Consider the following 10,238-nt stretch of genomic DNA (forward strand, 5'->3'; position numbering starts at 1 on the left):
GATACCATATATATGTTTTAAAAATGATTTGGAAAATATTTGAACACCTTGTCTTAAAATATTTTATCCATCATGTTAAAATAAAACATTCCATAATCAATTTTTTTTCTTTTCTTTTTTCAATTTTTCCAATTTTTCGGAAAAAAACAAAAAAGGCTTCAGGGAAAAAACGGAAAAAAAAACGTTTCCCCCCCCCGAATTTTCCCGTTTTTTCCCCGGGCCTTCACATCTCTATGCAGCAGATGTATTTTTTTAAAAAAAGCTCTGCGAGTACATCACACTGTAGCTCTGAGTGCTTCGGGCTATTTTAGGGACGAGGGCACAGACAGTAACATTTGATATCTTGAAGAAGCAGCCCCAACTTCACACTTACGTGGAATTCCGTAGTGTTGAGAATGTGACGGCCGTCCGGACTCCAGCAAGAAGCCACCAGTCCCGCCGAGCCTTCGTCGATCTTGCAGTGCCAGTCGGGCTGCTCCAAGGACCAGACCTGAGCCAGCAGAGGGGGAAACGGTCACCACGGGACAGAACAGATCAAAGTCCCACCTCCATCCTCTCAACTGATCACTCCGCAGCTCGGAAAAATCCAAGGAAATCACCAAAGACCATGAAAGACTGGCGATGGATCCCGTTACAGCGGTAAGCCACTTTCAGCTTTAGAAGTCACAGAGTCAACGGAGTCCCATGGCACCTCTAAAAGCTAAAGCACTGGTTGTGGCGCCGAGTTTCCTAGGCCTTCAGCAGAAGCCTCAGATGAAGAAGGCCCGGGGGGGGGGGGGGGAGGGGGGACGGGACTGATGCCTGCAATAATTTTTTTAGCTTTTAGGGTGCCACAGGACTTTCCTTTTTTATTATTATTAAACCTCTAATGTACTTTAAAAATTGAAATTTGAAAGGGTTTTGTTGATCATTTATACAACACTTTTCTCACCTGGAAAACACTTTATAAAAGGTTTGCAAACAGCAGCATTCTTACTTGGGAAAATAAACACTGCCTTCAGGCAACCCAACAAGGCAGCTTTAGGGTTCTCTCATTCATCTGGGGCCAAAAAAGATTGGCTATAGGCTATATATAGCATAGGCAATAAGAATATGCTATAGGCTAGTAACTTATACAGTCTTCTTTTCAAATCTGCTTTACCTCGATGGACCTCCCTGAGAACAAGGTCACTCTAACATTCCTAATTTATACACAAAAGGACTGATGTAAAACAACAGAGTGGGTTGGATCCTCCTAACATTTCTACTGCCTCTTCTGACCAGCACAGCCTTTTTGGAGACTCTGGGATTCCTGAAGACAAAAGTCAGTGGGGAATGGGCTGCAGTGATGAGGGTCACCTGGGCAGATCACCCCCCCCCCACCCTGTTGTGACAGCAGAAGAGATGGCAGCATTCAGCGCAGTGCTTTTGCCAAGGATATCTGGCAAGCTGAGAACAGCTGGATTCTGAAGCCAGTCTGTGTCCACGCTGCATTAGCCCTATTTCCTCCTGACAGAACAACAGCACGAGAACTACAGTGCTGTACTAAATTACTAGATTTTTTAACTAAACATGTTATCAAAATTTATGTAATAATTTTCAAAACACGCCCAACATTTGTCTCCTGCCCCCAACTCAAATGAAAGTGTTTGCTTCCTCAGCGAAAAACTCAGATCCCTGTTGCTTAAAAGTCTCAAAAGAAGAAATCACACTGTACTGGTGCCCACCTGCACAACCCCTCGTTTGTACATTGCACATAGTATAAACAGCGAATCTGAAGACCATTCAATGTGTTGGATTTGATCCAGGCAGGTGAAGAGCTGCAGGATTTGGAGGGTCTCTGTGCTGCGGACCACCAAACGGTACTGCACGCCTGAGGCCTGGACCGAAACAAAAAAAAATTAAGAGCTGGCTTATGACATTGTGGTGAGCCTTAGCTCAGTGGTAAAGGATAGGCTTTGAGCCCCAGAATCTCTAGCATTAGCACAACAGAAGACTTCGGCCTGAAACCCTGAAGAACAAGGACACTCTGTTTAATACTATATATTAAGGGAGCCAACAGGTAAACATTTTGATTCATTGTCCGCCAACTAAATTTATTTGCTCACTGGGATTCACTCTTTGGAATATATCTTGTGTGTGTTAAGTGCTGTCAAGTAACTTCTAACTTATTGGTGACCCTATGAATGAATTACTTTCAAAAAGCCCTAATGGCAAGTAACAGTCTTGCTCAGGCCTTGCAAACTGAGGTCCATGGCTTCCTTTATTGAACCAATCCACCTCAGGTAGCCTGGGCTATCCAGGTCAGTTGGAATCAGTGTTCCCTCTAAGCTGAGTTAGTGTGAGCGAGCTAAAATTTTTGCTCACAGGACTCCACAACTTAGAGGAAGCATTGGTTGGAATGTATCGTAACAGTTTTAAAAATACCTCCACTAGCCGCCAGTGCAATTCAAGGTGTCATTTCTTACTCATAATGCCTAGATAGCTTGGAACCAGAGCAGCCAGAGAACCACCTGCCCCCATATGAACCTGTCCAGTTTAAAGTCATCTTCGTCCAGGTCCCTCTGCCTTCAGAGACCGTGGATAGGGAACAGGTGCATGGTTATGGGGGAGCCCTCTGCAGACAAGCCCACCTGGCACCTGTCCACTTGAGGTCTAAGTGCCAGGTCAAAGCAGTTTTTATTTTTCCCAAGTTTTTAATTGAAGAACTCTGCTCCTGTTTTTTTAAAACAATCCCTCCTCCTCAAAAGACAGCTTGCTGAAGCCTGAGCCCCACCCGGTTTTTCACACGCACCCAAACGGTCATCTTTTTTAACCTGTATTTTATCTGTAACTGTTAGTCTGGCATTGGATTACTGGGATCGTCTTACATTTTTACTGTTACTGGAAGTCCCCTTCGCAAATCTAAATAAAGACAAAACCTCAGTAGAGGGGCCTGCTGGAGGAACTGGACGGCAAATTAAGCCCCAACAAAAGGCTGAGACCATCCTCTGTTGCATATTTTTCATTCTTTACTACTGTTAATATGGAGCTGCGGTGGCTCAAGTGGTTAAGACGCTGAACTGCAGGCTGTGGAAGGACAGTAGTTCAGCAGTTCGAGAACCAGGTGCCGCATGATGGAGTGAGCTCCCATCTCTAGTTCCAGCTCCTGCCAACCTAGCAGTTCGAAAGCCAGAAATCGGAAGTAGATAAATAGGTACCACTTCGGTGGGAAGGAAACAGCGTTCCGTGCGCCTTGGTGTTTAGTCATGCCGGCCACATGACCACGGAAAACGTCTTTGGACAGCGCTGGCTCTTCAGCTTTGAAACTGAGATGAGCACCACAACCCTAGAGTCGGATTCGACTGGCTTTCGAGCAAGGGAACCTTTACCTTTTACTGTTAATATAGCAGAACCAACACTGCCTGAGAAGTCAGCCAACCAACTAATCAGTCAGAGCTTTTGCTCAATAATCTCCCCAATTACTTCAGACACGCAAAGATATGTTCCACTGAAAGGCAAACACATTTTAAACCTGGTGGGCAGCCATGTTGGTCTGAAGCAGCGGAACAAAGTTAAGAGTCCTCCAGTGGTACCTTTAAGATCAACAAAGTTTTATTCAGGGTACAAGCTTTCGTGTGCACACATACTTTCTCAGATATATTTCAACAAATAACTCTGTTCTACATTTTTAACCTGATATTGTTTATCGTTTATGTAATGATTCCTTGTTTTTGGTGTGTGTGTGTGTCTCTTTAAAAGTTTGGTTGCATGGCTGTGGTAAGTAGTCTAGAATGTTCTGTGTATGAAGGAAGCTAGAAGCAGTTCTGTGTGTAAGCAGTTAAGAACAGCTGAGGTTGTTCTGAGAGAATAGGAAAAAGTAAATGAAAGTTAAATTGAAAACAAGTTATAGGAAAGGCTGTATGTCCTGATAAACTGGAGAAAACAGTGAACTAATATGACCTTGAGTTAAAGTGTTACAAAGTTACCTGAAAGATCCCTGTCAGTAAGGGAGCAGATTGTGTGCGATACACCAAGCAATGGTTTATTTATTACACATTATTAGATACCTTGTTCCACCCTTTTATTTATGAATTATATCAATAAATCCTTTTATTCAAATATACCAGCTCTGAAAGAAATAATTCCTCAGAACCAATAGTTCCTCATGAGCCTTAAACTCGACCTACCTACCCAGTGATAACAAAAGTAAAAGCATAAAGGTTTGGAAAGCCTTAAATTTCCTGGTGGCAGCCGGATATACCCTAGTAGAATAAAATAAAGAACACTTTTAAAGGGAAACCAGTCCTCCCCAATAAGCAGGACGTCACAGTTTACTTGCAAACTATTTATTTAAAATGTTCCTTCCACCCCTTTTTGTGATACAGTCTTTAAGCTCTTATCAGGCGTCACAAAAATCAAAATGTAACCAAAATCAGCACACGCAAAAACAGGGAAAGCCGCACCAACATTTAACAGGTAGGGGGCAATTACAGCATCCTCTAGAGCGGCGGTTCTCAACCTGTGGGTCGCAACCCCTTTGGGGGTCGAACGACCCTTTCACAGGGGTCGCCCGAGACCATCAGAAAACACAAATTTTCAATGGTCTTATGATAGCAACGAAAATCATTTTAAGGTTGGGGGTCACCACAACATGAGGAACTGTATTAAAGGGTCGCAGCATTAGGAAGGTTGAGAATCACTGCTCTAGAGGTTACAGGCAGATACCCTGTTCTTAATAGCCTACTTCGCAGAGGTAGCAAAGGTGGAACGGGAAAAATATTTTAGATGGACATAAAACAGATTCTATAAAACCAAAATGATGGATTTTTATCCTGCCCCTACAAGAAGCTCAAGGTGGCGTGCACAGCCTCCCCTTTTTATAATCCTCAGGACAACAAACCTTTGCCATGAGGTTAGGCCAAAAGCCTGAAACTTCACCACAGTAGAGACCAGCTGCACCACCACTGATGTGAAGTCTGACTTCACATCTGAAGTTTCAACTGTCACTCGGCAGACGGTGGAGCAAGGATTCGAACTTGGATTTCCATAGACTCCACGTCCATTCTTTCTAGAACACCACACTGGCTCTTCTTCCAACTCTTCCAACTTCTTCCAACTCTCTCTTGGGTACCAGGGCACGCTTCATTCTACGTCGAGGCACAGGTCCGTCTGCCGAGTGACAGTTGAAACTTCACCACAGTAGAGACCAGCTGCACCACCACTGATGTGAAGTCTGACCTGAGCACTTTATATCCCCCAACCATTAGTCGTTATCCAAGAATCACCCTGTCCAGCATTTCCATGTGTGCAGCTAACACAAACTACTGCCAGTTTTACCCGTTCAATGAACAATCAGTGCTACAGACCAACTCTTTACTCAGAAGTTCCACTGAAGTAGATGGAACCAACTACCAGCTGCACAGGACGGCAGACTTACACCAGTTCTGCATACTGCAAAAGCTATGTACCTTCAACAGATTAGAGGACTGGAGAAGAGGAGATATCATTCTAACCCAGGGGGTCCCCAACTGTTTTGAGCCTGTGGGCACATTTGGAATTCTGAAACGGCACGGTGGGCGCAGCAACAAAACCGCTGCCACAAAATGACTGTCGCAGGAGGCAGAGCCAGTCACGAAATGAGTGCCACGGCTTAATTTCAGTAACATGGTGCAGATCCTTGCACTGTGGTGCAGTGTTCCCTCTAAGCTGAGTTAGTGTGAGCTAGCTCACTGTTTTTTAGCCTCCGGCTCACACATTTTTGCCTTAGCTCAGGAAGGATGGCTCCAAAGCAAACTAATTTATGCAGCAGCCAAATCGCTCGCTCGCAACTTTAATGCCAGCAGCTCACAAAGTAGAATTTCTGCTCACAAGACTCCACCGCTTAGGGAAAATATTGCTGTGGCGGCAGCCGCTGCCAAAGCAACATCTTTTTAAAAATGTGGCTCAGAGGTTAAGACGCTGAGCTGCAGACAAGGTCTGTAGTTCAGCAGTCTGAGACCCGACTGCCGCATGACGGACTGAGCTCCCGTCTCTGGCCCCCGCTCCTGCCAACCTAGCAGTTCGGAAGCAAGAAATCGCAAGTAGATAAATAGGTACCGCTTCAGTGTGACAATAACAGCGTTCCGTGTGCCTCGGCATTTAGTCATGCCGGCCATGACCACGGAGAAGTCTTTGGACAGCACTGGCTCTTCGGCTTGGAAATGGAGATGAGCACTGCTCCCTAGAGTTGGATTCGACTAGCTTTCGAGCAAGGGAAACCTTACAGCCAATCAAATCCAATAGTTCAATCCAAAAACCCTATGTGGTCCCATCCACTTCCTGAAAGCACTTGGTGGGCACCAGAAAAAGTGTCGGTGGGCATCACGTTAAGGACCCCTGTTCTAAACCGTTGTACACTCCATTGGAGATCATTTTATTCAGTTGGAATGAACTCTTTAAAATATATTACAGGACAGAGATTTCACATTACCAAATGAAGCACTGATTTAAACTACTGTATTTAGAAATATTTTTTTAAGAAATGAAAATAGGCAAGAGATTCGTACTTTTAAAGTAGAAACAAAGTTTTAAAAAACATGCCTAACTCCTAAGACAGTTTTTGCCTTTTCTATTTTTTTTTTTTGCAGCTTTTGTTTTCCTGTGAAAATAAATGAGACTTTGCTTGGCTAACAGTCCTGCAAAAAAAAACACAAAAAAACCCAACCACCACTGAACAAAAACAAGAATCTGTATTACCCTTCTAGACGTCACCACCATATCCACCTCAGCTGCCAGCAAGCTGTGGAGTCTTGTGAGCAAAAATTCTACTTTGTGAGCTACTAGCATTAAAGCTGTGAGCGAGCGAATTGGCGACTGCATAAATTAGTTTGCTCTCTGGAGCCATATCCTTCCTGAGCTAAGACAAAAAAGTGTGAGCCGGAGGCTAAAAAAAAACTATGAGCTAGCTCACACTAACTCAGCTTAGAGGGAACACTGGCTGACAGATACAGCATAGGACTCATTGAACGTCTCTGAAGTCGCTGCTGCAAAGCCGAAATACCCCATAGCTGAAATCAAGGCTCAAATCCTCTCTCAGCCACAAACTCACCCCTAATTTCCTGCTAATACAACCCCCCCAATACACACAAAACTGCAACACACACACACACACAATAGCGCAACACAAAGCCTGCCATTGCTCACCAGGCACTTTCCATCCGGAGAGAACTTGCACAACTGGCCGGAGAGTTTAAAACACTCCGAAAAATTCATGCTGAACAACGGGGGGGGGGGGGAGGAAAGGGGCTGCAGGAGCATCCCGGGATGCTCCTTTGGGGGAGAGCCTGGAAAGGAACATCACAGGAAGAGGTGGGGTTTTGGTGCAGTGTGCTGGAAGTGACATCATCGGAACGGGAAGTGACATCACTTGCCATTTGACCTGGAAGTGACATCACAGGAAGTGACATCACAGGAAGTGACATCACAAAAGTCTCCTGGCTCCACCCCCAAAGTCTCCTGGCTCCACCCCCAAAGTCCTCAGATATTTCCGAATTTGGATTTGGCAACCCTACCTTCCCTCCTTCACCAGAGGGGCGAAGCTATTTGCCACCTCGGGGGGGGGGGGCAATGGAAGGTCCCCGACTAGGCCTCAGTAGGGCGGGAAGAAGTAGCTGGTCAAGCGGCCGCCTGAGGCCAAGTCCGGCCGCCGCCTCCCGCCGGCTTCAAAGGAGCCCGCCAATCAACCGCCTCTTTCCCGGGCAGGAAGAGTCTGAACCGGAAAAGGCGGGAGAGAGCCGGAGGCATTATGGGAGATGTAGTTCTTTAGAGGGAGCGTGTCAGATCAGAGAGAGTGCGGCAAGCGCTTCTGGGGGAGCTCATGTTGGGAACTGTTCCCCCGCATTGGGTTGCGGAGGACAAGGACAAACCAGGGAAACACGGGCTGAGAAGACAGTACAAACGAAGAAATACCGTGATCAATCCATAATTTTATATAATAAACACATTATACACAGTGTTCACTCTAAACCGAGTTCGTGTGAGCTGGAATATAGGGAATAAATAATGGAGACTATGCTTGCCTACAGGCCCCCTCCAGCGGACGTTGCCAGCCGTGGTGGCCATAACTTTTTAGAGAGCCCCTACCGGGACCTGGGGGACCCGGAATGACCTCTAGCTTTGCCGCTGGGATATCACATGCGATGATGCGAGAGGTGGGATTTGCCCCTAGGCGTCCAAGGCCACCACCCCGAGGCTCAGGGAGGCGGGGAACGTTTTGCAACGGGGCTCAGGGAGGCAAGGGAACGTTTTGCCCCGCACCCCCGCATGTGGGTATCGCAGCCGCTGCCGAGAACAGCGATGGCGGCCATAACTTTTTAAAGAGCTCCTCTTGGGAGCTGGGGGAGCCAGAATGACCTCTCACACGTGAGAGGTGGAATTTGCCCCTAGGAGTCCAAGGCGACCACCCCGAGGATCAGGGAAGGGGTGAACGTTTCGCGCCCGGAGCGGCACCTCTCCCGACGGTGGCCTTGGACTCCTCGGGGCAAATCCCTCCTCTCATTTATTCTCTATGGGCACTCATGTATTCTTTATGGGCAATCGCTGTCCTTAGTTTTAGTACGTCCCCCTCCATGGTCAGAGGGGGTAGACCTGTGAGGGGCAGCTGCTTGGGGAGAAGCGTCAGCGTGCATGGCCTTGGGCTTCATGAGCCGCCTCGAGTGAGTCCCCTGGGAAACAAAACCTTTGGAGCCCTGCTCTGATCCTTCTTTGCACCCCGTTGGGGTCAGCGTCCGCTTGTGCGTTTAAAGGCTCCAGTTTGCAGCTTATTCCCCGTGCAGAGGCATACGCCCTCCCCTTTGCAGACGCCGGGCGAGAAATTCCCGGGGAAGCGCGCGCCACGTTCCGAGCGATCATCTGGGCAGACAGAGCCGCCCCGCCCACAGCGACAGTTCCGCCCACCCACTCCCTTAACCCTTTAATTTCCCACTAAAATCAGAGAATAACGATTCTCTCTCTCTCTCTCTCGCACACACACAGTATTACTGACCGGCCTGGTGTAGTGGAAGAGCAAAGTCGGAGTCCCGTGGCACCTTTAAGACCTACAAAGTTTAATTCTGGGTATAAGCTTTTCCTGTGAACTAAACTTTGCGGGTCTTAAAGGTGTCACGGGACTCAGACTTTGTTCTGCTGCTTCAGACCGACAGGGCTACCCACCTGCAATCTAGCCTGGTGTAGTGGTTAAAGTGTCGGTTTCCAATCAGGGAGACGGAGGCTGGAATCCCCACTCAGCCACAGAAACGAGCTTGGTGACCTTGGGAAGGCCCTCCTAGAGGACCGCTTCCCTTCCATCTTCTGCCCCATAGTCATAATAAAAATAACCATTCATTCATTCGTATTTGTAGCCCGCCCTTCCCGCGCGCCAGTCGTTAGATAGGAGAAGATCAACAAGCTGCATACACAGATAAAATATACAATGTACAGCACCATCTTCACTGGTTCCCAAAGCGGGTGCTGGAATGATCCAGATGGGCTGGAACGATCCAGGTACGGATCTACAAACTGCATCTTTTTGTCCACTTCTTGAAGGTAGATTTCCAGGGGGGGGGCTGAGTAATTTTTTTTTCTGAAAAGGGGGCGGTAGGCCATATAAGTTTGGGAACCTCTGAATATGATAAAAACCACTATTGCTGGCATTTTATATTGTTATATTGTGGTTTTAATGAATTGTTTCAAAAGTTTTATGATATCTGATTGTTACTATGTTTTATCGTGTAAGCCGCCCTCAGCCTGCTTAGGCGGGGAGGGCGGGGTACGAATTTGAAGAAATAAATAAATATTGGTCACGCAATAAATATGATGAAAAAATTTAAACACAATAATACATTAAAACTGGTGGTCACAGCCCTTTGTCAGAGACTGCGTGGTTGGGGGAGGCATCAAAATAAGGCATCATGAAAGACTGAGACTAGTTGCAAAGTCCGCATGGTCAAAGCAATGGTATTCCCAGTATTCATGTATGGCTGCGAGAGCTGGACTATAAGGAAGGCTGAGCGCCGAAGAATAGATTCTTTTGAACTATGGTGCTGGAGAAGAGTCTTGAGAGTCCCTTGGACTGCAAGAAGATCAAATCAGTCAATCCTCAAAGAAATCAACCCTGACTGTTCCCTGGAAGGCCAGATAATGAAACTGAAGCTCAAATACTTTGGCCACCAAATGAGAAGGGAGCACTCACTGGAAAAGACCCTGATGCTGGGAAAGATTGAAGGTCAAAGAAGACGGGGACGGCAAAGGATGAGATGGTT

General features: G+C 46.6%; 1 protein-coding gene across 1 annotated transcript in view; it reads right to left on the minus strand.

Moving 5' to 3' along the window:
* WRAP73 (WD repeat containing, antisense to TP73) overlaps positions 1-7,212 on the minus strand; it is a 30,141-nt gene extending 22,929 nt beyond the window's left edge. Inside the window, exons 1-3 of the mRNA XM_015405474.1 lie at positions 7,144-7,212; positions 1,707-1,859; positions 374-490 (exon numbers count right to left, since the gene is read on the minus strand). Coding sequence (XP_015260960.1) covers positions 374-490; positions 1,707-1,859; positions 7,144-7,212 — 339 coding nt within the window. The remainder of the gene's footprint in view (positions 1-373; positions 491-1,706; positions 1,860-7,143) is intronic.
* Between the last annotated feature and the right edge of the window lie 3,026 nt (positions 7,213-10,238).

Source organism: Gekko japonicus, unplaced genomic scaffold (assembly GCF_001447785.1).
Source record: "Gekko japonicus isolate JY-2015 unplaced genomic scaffold, Gekko_japonicus_V1.1 scaffold1889, whole genome shotgun sequence".
Taxonomy (NCBI): Eukaryota; Metazoa; Chordata; class Lepidosauria; order Squamata; family Gekkonidae; genus Gekko; species Gekko japonicus.